This window comes from Pristiophorus japonicus, chromosome 2, assembly GCF_044704955.1.
Source record: "Pristiophorus japonicus isolate sPriJap1 chromosome 2, sPriJap1.hap1, whole genome shotgun sequence".
Lineage (NCBI taxonomy): Eukaryota > Metazoa > Chordata > Chondrichthyes > Pristiophoridae > Pristiophorus > Pristiophorus japonicus.
In genome coordinates this window covers 211,524,477-211,540,631 of record NC_091978.1, presented here as the reverse complement: position 1 = coordinate 211,540,631, position 16,155 = coordinate 211,524,477, and the positions used below count along the sequence as shown (strand labels likewise).

At 44.4% G+C, this 16,155-nt stretch overlaps 1 protein-coding gene across 1 annotated transcript in view; it reads right to left on the bottom strand.

The window, feature by feature from the left end:
- The window catches only part of prom1a (prominin 1a), a 207,660-nt gene that overhangs the window by 124,220 nt on the left and 67,285 nt on the right, over nt 1-16,155 (bottom strand). The window contains exon 7 of the mRNA XM_070861197.1: nt 8,782-8,871. Within this exon, the coding sequence (XP_070717298.1) occupies nt 8,782-8,871 (90 nt within the window). The remainder of the gene's footprint in view (nt 1-8,781; nt 8,872-16,155) is intronic.

Here is a 16,155-nt window from a genome sequence, read left to right as displayed (position 1 = left end):
CAAACATGCAGGAAACATATGGATCAGACAAAACTGTGGCACACAGACGAACCAGAACAGTCGGAGGAAGAGACAATTGATGAGCAATCAAACTACCCCCAGTCATCAGAGGACTCAGTGGTCATCAGTGAATTGGGACTTTCAATCTCTGACATGTTCAATGAAAATGGACTTTCAATCTCTGACATGGCCATTGCCACTCCCACCAGGTCAGCCACCCAGCCACCAGTCACAACAGACTCTGAACACTCACCCAAGGCTGGAGTTGAACTGAAACGTTCAACCCGGGAGCGTAAAACACCGGACCGTCTCAATTTGTAAAAGACTGTTTTAATATCTCAAAGGGGGGTATTGTCATGTATGTACTTTTTGGATCACTAGCCGCTAGATGGCGTCACTATGGAGGCCATTGGGCTGCACGCATGTGTGCACAGCCCAAGTATAAAAGGCCAGCCATTTTGTATATTAGTCACTTTGGGCCGTAATAAAGCAGAGCCAAGGTCATACCTCTTGCAGTTAAACAGTACTCAGTCTAACAGTTATTGCATACACAACAACATTCATTCAAAAATATATTTCATGTTGCAGAAGAGGTCTCTAAATTGCAAAGTTTAGAAACCGAGAACACAGAGCACATATCTGTAGGTTAAATGTTTCTAACCTTTAATAATCAGATAACTTCTGTTGAAATTTATGAAATAAAACTTGTTTATAAAGCTTAAAACGATAATGGTATATTAGTCAACAACTGTATTAAGTACAAATCCAATGACAGATATCAGACTATTTACAGAAAGATTCACTAATTTATATAAAATAACCTGTTTCTATGCATCACACTCTAAAGGAAAAATTAACCTCAATGTTTAAACATCAGCAATATCCCACTGCCCACTGTGAAGCCCAGTGTTTCTCAGCACCCAATATCTCGATTTTCATTTGCTCCTTCTGTCAAAATATACATTCCTTCACTTTGATGTAAATTGGAATACTAATTAGGGCAAGTGATTAGTTCCAGCATGATGTTCCTCAAATGTCACCATTTACCACATGTGGCGTAATTTATTGACCATGTGGTTTGATTTGCTAAAAACATTCCAGAAGCTGGTAGTAATCACTACACACCCAACAACAACTTGTATTCATATCGCACCTTTAACAATGTAAAAAGATGCTTCACAGGAGCATAATCAAACAAAAATTGACAGAACCAAATAAGCAACATTAGGACAGGCGGCCGAAAGCTTGGTCAAAAAGGTAGATTTCAAAGGAGCGTCTTAATGGAGGAGACAGGTAGAGAGATAGAGTGGTTTAGGAGGGAATTCAAGATCTTAGAGCCTAGCCAGCTGAAGACACAGCCGTTGTTGATGGGGGAAGCACAAGTGCTGGAGCTGGAGAAACACATAGTCTGGGAGGGTCATAAGGCTGCAGGAGGTTAGAAATAGGTAGGGGCGCGGGCGAGGCCTTGAAGAGATTTGAACACAAGGTTGAGAATTTTAAAATCAGGGTGTTGGTGAACAGGGCTTGGTGCGAATTAGGATACAGGCAGCAGAGTTTAGGCTGGAACATGGGAGACCAGCCAGGGGAGCATTGGAGTAGTTGAGTCTGGAGACAACAAAAGCATGGATGAGAGTTGCAGCAGCAGATAGGCTAAGCCCAGGCGGAGATGGGTAATAATACAGAGCTGGAAGTAGGCAGTCTTTGTGATGGAGAGGATAGGATATCCAAAGCTCAGTTCATGGTTAAATAGGGCAGCGACTTTACGAACAGTCTGGTTTAGCCTGAGACTGTGAACAGGGAATGGGATATAATCAGTTGTTAGGGAACGACATTGTGGCGGGGTCTAAAGACAATGGCTGGGATTTTATTACATCGGTGGGCCCGGAGCGGGTGACGTCGGTGGTGGGTCATGGCCCCGCTGCTGGCTCCAAACCTGCTTTGGAAAATGAATTTACATTAATGGGCGTTGTTTAACCCACCTAGTGCATTTCCCAGCCCAATTACAAGGAGTGGGTCTGGTGACATGTGGGAGCATGGCCAACTTTCTTTTGACATAAGAACATAAGAGCATAAGAATTAAGAGGAGTAGGCCATTTGGCTCCTCGAGCCTGCTCTGCCATTCAATATCATGGCTGATCTGATCTTGACCTCAACTCAACTTCCCTGCCCGCTCCCCATAACCCTTCACCCACTTATCATTCAAAAATCTGTCTATCTCCACCTTAAATATATTCAATGACCCAGTGTCCACAGCTCTCTGGGGCAGAGAATTCCACAGATTTACGACCTATGACCCTCAGAAGAAATTCCTCATCTCAGTTCCAAATGGACGACCCCTTATTCTTAAACTATGTTCCCTGATTCTAGATTCCTTCGCGAGTGGAAACATCCTCTTTACATCTACCTTGTCGAGCCCCCTCAGTATCTTATATGTTTCAATAAGATCACCTCTCATTCTTCTAAACTCCAATGTGTATAGGCCCAACCTGCTCAACCTTTCTTCATAAGTCAACCCCTCCATCTCAGGAATCAACCTCATGAACTTCTCTGAACTGCCTCCAATGCAAGTGTATCCCTCCTTAAATAAGGAGACCAAAACTGTACGCAGTACTCCAGGTGTGGTCTCACCAATATCCTGTACAGTTGTAGCAGAACTTCTCTGCTTTTATACTCCATCCCCTTTGCAATAAAGGCCAACATTCCATTTGCTTTCCTGATTACTTGCTGTACCTGCAGACTAACTTTTTGTATTTCATGCACAAGGACCTCCAGGTCCATCTGTACTGCAGCATTTTGTAATTGCTTTTCATTTAAATAATAATTTGCTTTGTTATTTTTCCTGTCAAAGTGGATAACCTCACACTTTTCCATATAATACTCCATCTGCCAAATGTTTGCTCACTCACTTAGCCTATCTATATCCCTTTGCAGATTTTCCTCACAACTTGCTTTCCCACCCATCTTTGTATCAGCAGCAAATTTGGGTACATTACACTCAGTCCCTTCATCCAAGTCATTCATGCTGCCAGTGTTCTACAGCACTGAAGTGCTGCAAACACGGACATTCACTGCACAGAGGTGCACGGCTGCACTCAGGTTCTCCGATGACACCCTCCAAATGCTTATGGAGGGAGTCACAGCACGCAAGGAGGTCCTCCTCACTTCCGATGGGCAGAAGAGACCACCCCAGGAGAACAGAACAGCCTGGTTAAACATTGCACAGGAGGGCATAGTAGGGATGTGGTCAGGAGGACCTGGTTGCAGTGGCACAAATCTTTCAATTATCTTATTAGATCATAAATGTTAGTACAAAGCCACACTCAACCTCATCCCGCTATGCCTCTCATCACATTCCTATCACTCTGCCTTCCTTACCCTACTCCTGCACATGCTTACTCACGCCAACTTAACTTGTACAGGTACAGCGCCTAAAATTCGGAACCGTCAGGACCGAGGCCATTCCGGATTCCGGGCTTTCAATTTGATTTTGGCGTCACGAACCTGGAAACATCCGTGCCCAGGTCAGGTATTTTCAGATTTTGGAACGTCAGAAGGGGGGCGGGGGGGAGTTCCCACCAAGGAGCTGTTTGGGCCGTTAGGCAGAGGCCGTCGGGCAGGGCCCCGCTGAGGAAGTTGTCGGGCAGGGCCCCGCTGAGGAAGTTGTCGGGCAGGGCCCCACCGAGGATGTCGACAGGCTGGCTGGATTGCCGAGGATGTCGATGGGCAGGCGAGCTAGATTGCTGAGAATGTCGTCAGGCAGGCCCCATCAAGAAGGGCCTCGAGGTAAGGGCAGTGGCGGCGAGGCTAGGCCCGAGGTCGGGTGGCGGCGAGGCTAGGCCCGAGGTCGGGTGGCGGCGAGACTAGGCCCGAGGTCGGGTGGCGGCGAGACTAGGCCCGAGGTCGGGTGGCGGCGAGACTAGGCCCGAGGTCGGGTGGCAGCGAGACTAGGCCCGAGGTCGGGTGGCGGCGAGACTAGGCCCGAGGTCGGGTGGCGGCGAGGCTAGGCCCGAGGTCGGGTGGCGGCGAGGCTAGGCCCGAGGTCGGGTGGCGGCGAGGCTAGGCCCGAGGTCAGCTGGCGGCGAGGCTAGGCCCGAGGTCAGATGGCGGCAAGGCTAGGCCCGAGGTCGGGTGGTGGCAAGACTGGGCCCGAGGTCGGGTGGCGGCGAGACTAGGCCCGAGGTCGGGTGGCGGCGAGACTAGGCCCGAGGTCGGGTGGCAGCGAGACTAGGCCCGAGGTCGGGTGGCGGCGAGGCTAGGCTCGAGGTCGGGTGGCGGCGAGGCTAGGCCCGAGGTCGGGTGGCGGCGAGGCTAGGCCCGAGGTCGGGTGGCGGCGAGGCTAGGCCCGAGGTCAGCTGGCAGCGAGGCTAGGCCCGAGGTCAGATGGCGGCAAGGCTAGGCCCGAGGTCGGGTGGCGGCAAGACTAGGCCCGAGGTCGGGTGGCGGCAGGGCCCCCCCCCCCCCGAGGTCAGCAAGGTCGCCGGGTCCGGATTCCGGAACATTTTACGGATTCCAGACAACTCTGCCACCGATCGTCCCAGAGTCCAGATCTCCAGATTCTCGACGCTGCACCTGTACCTCCATCCATCCATCCCTCTCTATCTACATTATCATATCCCCATCTCACAAGCTACCCCTTACACTCATCCTATTGCAATCATACCAACTAACAACGCACAAGGGTAGCCACTTGGGATTTTTATCCAATGTTCTCATCCTAGTTTTCAAATCCCTCCATGGCCTCTCCCATCCCCATATGTGTAATCTCCTCCAGCCCCACAACCTCCGAGATATCTGCTCTCCTCTAATTCAGCCCTCGAGCATTCCGGATTATAATCGCTCAACCATTGGTGGCTGTGCCTTCTGTTGCCTAGACCCTAAGCTCTGGAGTTCCCTGCCCAAACCGCTCAGCCTCTTTACCTCACTTTCCTCATTGAAGACGCTCCTTAAAACCTACCTCTTTGACCAAGCTTTTGGTCACCTACCCTAATTTCTCCTTATGTGGCTGGTTGTCAAATGTATTGGCTTATAATGCTCCTGTGAAGCGCCTTAGGATGTTTTACTATGATAAAGCCGCTATATAAATAAAAGTTGTTGTTATTGTTGATGTAAAGTTTCTGTTAATGTGCCATCATACATTGAAACTTTATTTTAAACGCTTTCTATTCTTGGACATATGTGCGTGCATCTTTGGAAGTGGCTTAGTGAGTTGCAGTGATTGGTGAGATGTAACGGTATCCCCTGCAATGGTGGTGTGTGTGAGAAAGAAATGGCGTGGGCATTGTAGGGATGTTTTATGGTATTGGTGTGGGGTGGTGTCAATCTGGCACATCATGTGTCAAGCCAGAGTGTACAACATCAAGTGTAGTAAATCTGGCCATCCCTGGCCTCCCAGGCAGCAATGTGCACAAGTGCTGATGACCTCTGTCTTATGTTGCATCAGATGATTGCAGTGAAGTTTGGTGTTGATGCTACTGACGTGCCTGGTGTTGCTGGTGTTGGGGCTGATCGTGATCGGATTCTGAGGACCAAAGTGAGACAGTATAAAGGGCACTTAAGTTGATGGAATAGATGGCAGATAAAGTAGAGATGACAGAAGCATTCTGTCAATGGTAAGAGAGTTCATCCAATGAGTTAAGAGTGGATGGAGAGTGGAAAGGGGAAAATCCTGCAGAATCTGTGCTGAAAATGGACTAAGAAACAGCTTTGTGGCTGAGAAAAGTGATGATCTGTGTAGTGGGAGCTTTTACAATACATTTAAAGCTGTCATGTAATCAGCTGGAGCACTTGCCATTCAAATCCCGCCTCAGGTTCACAGACGTCCCCGAGCAGTGTCGGCCTCGTGGGTGAGTAGTTAAAGTTAAAAAGGTAAGGTTAACAGCATTAAGGGTCAGTCAACAACCCAATATTTGGTTTAATTGGGTCACCCGCCTCTGCGGGTCGTATCGGATCGGAGATCACACGTGCGCCTGTGGGAAAGGCGCATTGTTGCGGGTTCCCGACCAGCTGTCAAAAAAAATTGAATTTCCCACCCAACCTGCCACCGATCCCGCCTGCCGAACCTCCGGAAAATTCCGGCCAATGTCTTCGGTCTTCCTGACATTGAATTGGAGGAAATGTCCGAGCCCAGTGCACAGCATTAGTGGTTGTCCAGGTTTCCCAAGTTGGAGTAAGAGAGAAAGGCCAGCTTGGAGAATGTGGGAGAAGAGAGAGTGGCATTGGGAGAAGAGACACCAGCACATTGTGACCCTGCTTCAAAGACAGCACAACTATCTTTGGGATTTTAGCTTTTAGTTTTTCTACAACAAATCATTTGTCCTATGCTTGAGCTGCATACTATTAGAAAACTTCAAGATTTTCAACCCGGAAACCATTTTTCTAGATAGATTTTTTCCTCGAAATTTTGAGTAATCTTTGATTTTTTTTTTGTCTTAGAACACTCCTGTGAAGCACCGTGTGACATTTTGCTATGTTAAAGGTGCTATATTGTATTGTTAATAACAGTTGCTATTAACAAGCTGTTGTTCATCACAGTTTCCAATTAAATATTTTAAGTAATCATTTCAAGAGCAGTGGTGTGTGCATGTGTTGTGGTTATTTTGTCAGAAGCTGCAAAAGTAATTCCCTGTAAAGATCCCTGGGAAATAAACAAATGTGCATTACTGATCCTTCACCTCTAGATGGCCTTCTATTTTTGTACATCAATTAACATGCAACGTGAAAACTGGGCCTGCAACCACAGCAGTACAAAAGAAAACCTTCAATATTTTGGGACTGAGAACATCTGGACTATTTCCCTCAAAGGTCTTTTTTACATTAATTTTTCTAAAACTGCACACACAATTCTCTTGTATTTAATTTATTTTTGTTTCATCTGTTTTGTAACGAGCTTATCGACAATTCTCAGTTTATTTTAGACCTTTGGAGGATTGTTTTTGAATAGTGACAATGATTCAATTTTCAAAAGGTTTCATCAAGAAAAATCTTTATAACATTATAAAAGCATGTTTGTTTCTAAATACTAAACTCGAACATTTACCCGCTGGTGGATTTGATGCAGTCAAATAATTTCCAAACAGATGATTTAAATGTATATCTACCCAAGGGGTAAAGTCCACAGTAAAGCCACGTACAATAATTAAGTATGAATTCAAACCAATAGACAGAAAAGATCACAAAAGAGCAAAAACAAACAAGTGTACAAGACTTTACACATTTGATGTTGAAGTTACCTTTGATAGCCCTTTTCACTGTGACTTCAAGGCAAGGGAAAAAATAAAGCAAAGAAAGATAACAACGGAAAACAATGTGGAACAGCAGCAAGAAAAGGTTAATCTGTGCCTGTTATGTTGTCAGGTGCCCCATCTTTTCTTGGCGCACTCCAAATTACTATGATTTAGTTTGACTCAATCAAGTAACATTGAAGTGCTTAAACAAAATTTTAAAAGCTTAGACTCCTTCCGAGTGGGATGCTGGCCCAGTAAGAGCTCAGGTTTGATTCTTGGTCTATACAGAGTCAGCTGATCCAAGCCAGTACAAGATTAAGGAGGAAATCAAATCAGTTGGCAATTCCTTTACTCTTGCAATCTCTAGTGTGCACATTGGGCAAAGACTGGCATTGGAGCAACTGCAACACTCTCCTCCCTTCCTCCATGTTTTAATAGATTGACAGAACACACCATCTATGAAATAATGCTAAGTTGAGCATGCTATCCAAGGACAATGCTAGTTATGGAACACAAGTCACTGCCTTTCGGAGATGAGAAAATGCATTGGTGATTGAGGAAAATTCAGACTACAGATGTGGTCAGCTCATTTTCATAGCCTCATTACAGAAATTCTGGTCCTAAGTTTGCAGCAGAGGTCATTTTTCACACAAACTGTTCATCTTTTTAACTAATTCTTTGATTGCCAGAAGGAATCGCTGTTAGGATGCCTAAATAAATTTCAACGCTGTGCGTCTCAAGTTTAAAAAGAAACATTTATAGACTCATTCATTTTAACGAAACAAAAAATACATTTCAAGCATTTATTGCATTTTGACCCTTTGTACTCCCAAACCAACAATCACATGCCCTTTTCTTGAATGCAGTTTCATTTCTTAAACACACATACTAGAACTACGAGACAATATTATGATCGTAAACTTCTTTTTTCCAGTCCTCCAAATTGACATTAAATCCAATTTTTGTTTAAATTGCAGTGGCTATGATAGTTGATGGAAATAGATGGAAAGTACAGCACAAACACTTTAATAAAATTATATTGTAATTTTATGTACTCACATTTACAACTTTAGATACCTAAATCTTGTTAACTCAGAGGCTAACTTTGGAAACCAATTAACTTATTGTCGATTCAACTAAAATATAAAGATGCATGTTCCTTTTTATAGAAAACTATCGAAGAAACCCAGAGTTTAATTTTCTTTAAACAAAATTGTTTTCCTTGTATTGAAGTACCGATGAGTTGCCCCCCACTCCTCCCCAGAGTTGTGCAGCCTGCAGAAGTGCTGCTAGTGGAAATGAAATTGTCAAATTCAGAACTATTTCCTCTTTCTCTACTTTAGTTAACTTAATAACTAGTTCCCCACCCCACTCTTCTATGCATCATCTTCGTTTTCAATTTCCAATTCCACATCACATGTTAACCATCTGAGTACTGAATGTTCTTTGCAGCTTTCCAAACATGCACAGTTTTTCATACATTGGTAACAGTTTTCTATAAATCGTTTACAGAAATTACACTTAGATGTAATGCTTAGACTAATTGTACACAACGCACCTCTGGCCATATTGGAGAAATCATCCAGTGCAGGGATAACATCCTTTTCAAAGCGTGCCTTAATTTTACCACCAAGTACACTCGCAATATCTGCATGAAAAAAAGTTGTATGATACTGTTCATAAATCAACTGCACCAAAATAATTTTTGCCAGAAGATTAATGTGAATCAGAAAATGTCAAAGGTTACACATGTTTGCCATTCATTTTTCATATATTTATTATAGAAATTCCTTTGGCAAATAAGATAAGTTCTTTCAGCATATATGGTACAAGAAGCTCCTGGTTATACATTTGAGACTTATATAGAAACATAGAAAATAGGTGCAGGAGTAGGCCATTCGGCCCTTCCAGCCTGCACCGCCATTCAATGAGTTCATGGCTGAACATGCAACTTCAGTACCCCATTCCTGCTTTCTCGCCATACCCCTTAGTAGTAAGGACTTCATCTAACTCCTTTTTGAATATATTTAGTGAATTGGTCTCAACAACTTTCTGTGGTCGAGAATTCCACAGGTTCACCACTCTCTGGGTGAAGAAGTTTCTCCTCATCTCGGTCCTAAATGGCTTACCCCTTATCCTTAGACTGTGACCCCTGGTTCTGGACTTTCCCAACATTGGGAACATTCTTGCTGCATCTAACCTGTCTGAACCCATCAGAATTTTAAACGTTTCTATGAGATCTCCTCTCATTCTTTTGAACTCCAGTGAATACAAGCCCAGTTGATCCAGTCTTTCTTGATAGGTCAGTCCCACCATCCTGGGAATCAGTCTGGTGAACCTTCGCTGCACTCCCTCAATAGCAAGAATGTCCTTCCTCAAGTTAGGAGACCAAAGCTGTACACAATACTCCAGGTGTGGCCTCACCAAGGCCCTGTACAACTATAGCAACACCTCCCTGCCCCTGTACTCAAATCCCCTCGCTATGAAGGCCAACATGCCATTTGCTTTCTGAACCGCCTGCTGTACCTGCATGCCAACCTTTAATGACTGATGTACCATGACACCCAGGTCTCGTTGCACCTCCCTTTTTCCTAATCTGTCACCATTCAGATAATAGTCTGTCTCTCTGTTTTTACCACCAAAGTGGATAACCTCACATTTATCCACATTATACTTCATCTGCCATGCATTTGCCCACTCACCTAACCTATCCAAGTCACTCTGCAGCCTCATAGCATCCTCCTCGCAGCTCACACTGCCACCCAACTTAGTGTCATCTGCAAATTTGGAGATACTACATTTAATCCCCTCGTCTAAATCATTAATGTACAGTGTAAACAGCTGGGGCCCCAGCACAGAACCTTGCGGTACCCCATTAGTCACTGCCTGCCATTCTGAAAAGTACCCATTTACTCCTACTCTTTGCTTCCTGTCTGACAACCAGTTCTCAATCCATGTCAGCACACTACCCCCAATCCCATGTGCTTTAATTTTGCACATTAATCTCTTGTTTGGGATCTTGTCGAAAGCCTTCTGAAAGTCCAAATATACCACATCAACTGGTTCTCCCTTGTCCACTCTACTGGAAACATCCTCAAAAAATTCCAGAAGATTTGTCAAACATGATTTCCTTTTCACAAATCCATGCTGACTTGGACCTATCATGTCACCTCTTTCCAAATGCGCTGCTATGACATCCTTAATAATTGATTCCATCATTTTACCCACTACTGAGGTCAGGCTATAATCCCCTGTTTTCTCTCTCCCTCCTTTTTTAAAAAGTGGGGTTACATTGGCTACCCTCCACTCGATAGGAACTGATCCAGAGTCAATGGAATGTTGGAAAATGACTGTCAATGGGGAAATCAAACATAGATCAAACGCTTTGCGGAACACCTCTGCTCAGTCCATAAGCATGACCCCAAACTTCCGGTCCCCTGTCACTTTAATTCTCTGCTTCACGCCCACTCTGGCCACTCCATCCTCAGACTCTCACACTGTTCCAACAAAGCTCAACGCAGCTCGAGGAATAGCACCTCATCTTTTAATTAGGCACTTTACAGCCTTCTGGACTCAACACTGAGTATAACAATTTCAGACCATAATGTCTGCCCCTATTTTTTCACATGGCAGCTGTTAATTTTGCCAATCCCATTTACAGTTTCTAGACTCATCTTTTGTTTCTTTACTTGTCCCATTACCATCTCCTTCTGCCTTGCACCATCATCCCTTTTGTCTTTTAATCTCTCCTGCCTTCCACCCTATTACAGACCACCCCTTTGTTCTTTCCTCCCTTCCCCCTATCCCTGCCTCTGTGTGTAAACTGGTATATCTATAACTTTTTCCCGTTCTGACGAAAGGCCATTGACCTGAAATATTAACTCTGTTTCTCTCTTCACAGATGCTGCCTGACCCGCTGAGTATTTCCAGCATTTTCTGTTTTTATTTCAGATTTTGAGGATGTAACTAGCAGGGTAGATTAAGGGGAACCAGTGCATGTAGTATATTTGGATTTCCTAAAGGCATTCGATAAGGTGCCACATAAAAGGTTGCTATGCTAGATAAGGGCTCATGGGGTTGGAGGTAATATATAAGCATGGATAGAAACATAGAAACCTAGAAAATAGGTGCAGGAGTAGGCCATTCGGCCCTTTGAGCCTGCACCGCCATTCAATGAGTTCATGGCTGAACATGCAACTTCAGTACCCCATTCCTGCTTTCTCCCCATACCCCTTGATCCCCCTAGTAGTAAGGACTACATGGTTAAAGGATAGAAAACTAAGATTGGGGATAAACGGGTCATTTTCTGGTTGGCAGGCTGACACTCGTGGGTCTCAGCTATTTACAATCTTATAATAATGACTTAGATCAAGGGACTGAGTGCAATGAATTTAAGTTTGCTGATGATACAAAGCTAGGTGGGAAAGTAAGATGTCAGGAAGACACAAAGAGCATGCAAAGGGATTATGAACAGGTTAAGTGAGTGGGCAATAAGGTGTCAGATAAAGTATAATCTGGGGAAATGTGAGGTTATTCACTTGAGGAGGAGTAGAGAAACTGAATATTTTTTTTAAATGGTGAGAAACTATTAAATGTTGGTGTTCAGAGACTTAGGTGTCCTCATACAGGAAACACAGAAAGTTAGTAAACAGATACAGCACGCAATTAGGAAGGCAAATGGCATGTTGGCCTTTATTGCAAGGGGGTTGGAATACAAGAGTAAGAAAATCTTATTAATAATTGTACAGGGCTTTGGTGAGACCACACCTGGAGTACTGTGCAGAGTTTTGGTCTCATTATCTGAGAAAGCCATAGAGGCAGTTCAATGAAGGTTCACAACATTGATCCCTGGAATGAAAGGGTTGTCCCTATGAGGAGTGATTGAGCCATTGTTTCCCCTAGCTGGAGAGTCCACAACTAGAAGCCATAGTCTCAGGATAAGGGGTTGGCCATTTTCCGGTTGGCAAACAGTAACTAGTGGGGTGCCACAGGGGATCAGTGCTGGGGCCTCAACTATTTACAATCTAAATTAATGATTTGGATGAAGGGACCAAGTGTAATGTAGCCAAGTTTGCTGATGATACAAAGATGGGTGGGAAAGCAAGTTGTGAGGAGGACACAAAACATCTGCAAAGGGATATAGACAGGCTAAGTGAGTGGGCAAAAATTTGGCAGATGGAGTATAATGTGGGAAAATGAGGTTATCCACTTTGGGAGGAAAAATAAAAAAAGCCAATTATTATTTAAATGGAGAAAAATTACAAAATGCTGCAGTACAGAGGAACCTAGGGGCCCTTGTGCATGAAACACAAAACGTTCGTATGCAGGTACAGCAAGTAATCAGGAAGGCAAATGGAATGCTGGCCTTTATTGCAAGGGGGATAGAATATAAAAGCAGGGAAGTCCTGCTACAACGTAGTGTATCGGTGAGATCACACCTAGAGTACTGCGTACAGTTTTGGTCTCCTTATTTAAGGAGGGATATACTTGCATTGGAGGCAGTTCAGAGAAGGTTCACTAGGTTGATTCCTGGGATGAAGGGGTTGACTTATGAAGATAGGTTGAGCAGGATGGGCCTATACTCATTGGAGTTCAGAAGAATGAGAGGTGATCTTATTGAAACGTACAAGATAATCAGGGAGCTCGACACTCATGGGGGAATCTAGAACTCGGGGACTTAGTTTCAGAATAAGGGGTCACTGATTTAAAACTGAGAGGAGGAGGAATTTCTTCTCTCAGAGGGCTGTAAATCTATGGAATTCTCTGCCCCAGAGAGCTGTGGAGGCTGGGTCATTGAATATATTTAAGGCGGAGATAGACAGATTTTTGAGCGATAAGAGAGTAAAGGGTTATGGGGAGTGGGCAGGGAAGTGGTTGATCTTATTGAATGGTGGTGCAGACTCGAGGGGCCAAATGGCCTACTCCTGCTCCTATTTCCAAGACTGAGATGAGGAGGAATTTCTTCACTCAGAGGGTTGTGAATCTGTGGAATTTCCTACCCCAAAGGGCTATGGATGCTCAGTCATTGAGTATATTCAAGACTAAGATAGATAGATTTTTGGACTCTAGGGGAATCAAGGGATATGGGGATCGGGTGGGAAAGTGGAGTTGAGGTAAAAAAAATCACCCATGATCTTATTGAATGATTCGAAGGGCCATATGGCCTACTCCTACTACTAATTCTTATGATCTTATGTGGCGAGAGAGGCTGGAGCAAAAATCAGCTTGGGTTCCCATTTCTGATTGCTCTCCCTGTAGGGAGGTGTTCATGTGTAAAATTTAAGTGACGAGATAATCAGGCTCAGTTGTGATGCCTACTCTGCATGACAATCACACTCTAAGCTCATTTAGCAAGATACCCGGGACTGCCAGTATTGATAGAAACATTCCCCAAGCTGAGTCACTGCCTTCAGGACAGACAGGGAAGAGACCTTGAGCAAAATAGCTAGAAATCCTGATGGAATGGGCTAATGACTGAGATGAAGACTTGAATGTCAGCCAAGGGTCAGTGATGGCACTCTTGGTTCTGAATCAGGTGGTCATGGGTTCAAGCCCCACTTAATCCACTTGAAGACACAGTCTAGGGTGACATTTCAGTGCAGTACTGAGGGAGTTCTGCAGTTAGTTATGTGGTCTTTTGGATGGGACATTAAATCAAGGACTGGACTGCTCTTAGGTGGATGTAAAAGATTCCATGCTACTATTCAAAGAGCAGGGGATTTCTCCCTGGTGTCCTGGTCAACATTTATCCCTCAAGTGACATTACTAAAAATACATATTACCTGGTCATCATCTATTGTGGGAGCTTGCTGTGCACAAATTAGCTATTGCATTTCCTACATTATAACAGTGATGACACTTCAAAAATACTTCATTGGTTGTAAAGCACTTTAGGAGGTCAAGGTCATGAAAGGCACTATATAAATGCAAGTCTTTCTATTTATTGCATTGCTGTTTATGAGGTGTTGCTGTGTGCAAATTGGCTGTCATGTAGCCCTACATTACAACAGTCAATACACTTCAAAACTATGTCACTGGCTGTGGGATATCCTACAATTGTTAAAGGTGCTATAAAAATGTAAGTTGGTCTTGTTGCAAGGTTTTTTTTTTATTCATTTAGAATGTATTACTGAATTATTCAACATCCATTTAGAAATTGATTCAACACGTGCCATCTTTTTCAAATTATGGTTTATAATTCAAGGTGTGTGTGTTTCATGGAATAAATCCTGAAAAGGAAAAGTTATGAGGGCTTTCAAAAAGCACAAAATATCAAAAACCAGTTTGTCATTTTAATATCTTCACATTCTTCCCTTGGAGAATAGTGTGAAGTAGTGGAAGGATTCGCAGGCTGATTAACAGTCTATCAGGCTTCGACGTGAATGCTCCTACCATGGTCATAACCATTTTATACCAGACGATGAGGCAGTTAGTCCTACAAGGCATGAGGATTTCATGGGCTCCCACAACCCGGTAGGATAAGGAAGGAGAGGACATCCATACCCACCGGATACAACATCCTGCTCGATGTTAATCCAGTATTCAGAACCAGAATCCACTCACCGGGATTATCTGGAGTAGTATTTGAACCCTGCACCTTCTACCTCAAGAGGCGGAAATACGATCACTAAGCCAAAAGCTTGCTCTTATAACAGTGGTTTTTGAAATTACAATGTCGCATCTCCTCACATGGGGCTCAATTTTGGCCGAGCCCATTTTTTAGCGTACTTACCAGAGTTGTGCCGTTTAAGTACATCTGGAGATGCTCCCCAAAAAAGTTTCAACGTTGGCCGCTGTTTGGCCTCTTCTCTGCTGCTGCACAGCGTGGCCAGTCACCTCGGGGGGTGGACCCTGCATTCTGCACTGGAAATGTGCCGGGACGTATGCACATGCGCAGTAGAGAATAGTGATGGCCCCGTGCATGCGCAGTAGCGCTCCGAGTCGGCCTGCATTCCATGCTGCAGATATGAGGAGCCCTCGCATGAAGTGCAGTCTTCAGGATCAGTTCCACGGGCCTCTGTTTGCAGTGCTATAAGCCAGGATGGTCACTGACCAGAGCTGCACTGAAGAAACCTCAGCTATGCACCAGAGTCTTATCCAGCCTGCCTCGGAGCTGAGGGCAGTCTCTCGGTGCTGGGCACGACACTGCTGCAAACGTGCAAGGAAACCAGACTTCAAAAGCAACTAACTAAGTATTTTATTCTGAAGATTCTTAATGGGAGTTGCTTTTAATTATGATCAGTCTGGTGCTGCATGTCCTGATAGCTCTGCTGCCGATACTGGAGCCGAGTGTGCAGGGAAGGTGTGATCGCCACATACAGGCTGCAGACCACAGAGTTCTTCTTCTCGCAAACCAGCCTCTCCGTTGAATTGCTCCCTCCTGCCCCTAGCCCAGGCCGAGTGGCCTCCCGGTGCGTTCTCCCGCACCCTAGCCCAGGCTGAGTGACCTCCCGCACCAGCCCGCTGCCTTCCTGGGCTGAGTGCAGAAAGGTGAACTGCAGTTTGATGCTGAAGATAGGAATTTAATTTTTTATTTCTTATTTTAATTGTGCGAAGAAAGTATGATTTTGATGTACTTACCTGCGCCGATTTCCTTTAACTGTCCGCAAGGTTTTTCTCACGTGGCTACATACACTGGCCTAAGTAGAAATGGAGTAACTATTAGCTGGCCAAAGTTGCCTAAATGGCCAGAACTGGCATAGGTGGCTGGTAACGCCCTGTTTTGAGAAAAAAAAACTTACCTAAAAAAAACATAACTAAGTGAGTTACGCTGGTGCAAATTGATTGGGGAAACTGGGGATTTTTAAGTTAGGCCAGAAAAAGCAGCCTATTCCAAAAAAAACAGAGCAACTCCTGGGGAAAATGGAGTCCTATGCAGAACAAACAAATGAAAATACTGAAGTTTTGAGAAACAGACATATACACAGGGAAA